The sequence below is a fragment of the Penaeus monodon genome, chromosome 34, assembly GCF_015228065.2.
Source record: "Penaeus monodon isolate SGIC_2016 chromosome 34, NSTDA_Pmon_1, whole genome shotgun sequence".
NCBI classification, from domain to species: Eukaryota; Metazoa; Arthropoda; class Malacostraca; order Decapoda; family Penaeidae; genus Penaeus; species Penaeus monodon.
In genome coordinates, this window is record NC_051419.1 from 34364668 (window position 1) to 34365212 (window position 545).

The following is a 545-nucleotide window of genomic DNA, read 5'->3' on the forward strand; positions in this document are numbered from 1 at the left end:
AGTTTCATCCATGGATCAAAAGCATTAGAAAAAATAAATGCTCAAAGAAAACTCACCTGTGAAGCTGCTGGTGTTGATGGAAGAGTCAATTGAGGTTTGGTGAGATCAGACCCCAAGATAACCTTGCCACTAGGATCCAAAGTCAAGCACATACCACCTTGCACATTTGCCACAGACGTCATTAGCCCACTTGTTGTTGAATTTGTTACAACCGTCCCTGTTGGAACTGAACTGGATATGCCCACCAAAGTGGGTGTCTGAGATGAGCCCACTACAACATGGCTGGTACTTTCAGAAGGAGTAAAACTCGTGCTGGATTCAGATCTAGGTACATTGGCTGACACAGGAGCTGTTGTGACAACTGCCTGTGCCACAGCTGCTGGGGCTACAGGAGTAGTTGTTGTCTGGCCACCTTCTAACCCCTCACTTCCAAGCCCTATTTCATTCTCGTCAAACAGCATCATGTCACCCATAATGCCAGTTTCTTTTAAAATATCATTCAGATTGATTGAACTCCCTTTATTCTTCAATTTTTCATCTTTGGG

The 545-nt window shown here is 44.2% G+C and overlaps 1 protein-coding gene across 1 annotated transcript in view; it reads right to left on the reverse strand.

The window, feature by feature from the left end:
* Positions 1-545, reverse strand: part of LOC119594899 (mucin-5AC-like) — a gene marked incomplete in the record, with an annotated part of 17458 nt that overhangs the window by 14488 nt on the left and 2425 nt on the right. Inside the window, 1 exon segment of the mRNA XM_037943973.1 lies at positions 57-545. Within this exon segment, the coding sequence (XP_037799901.1) occupies positions 57-545 (489 nt within the window).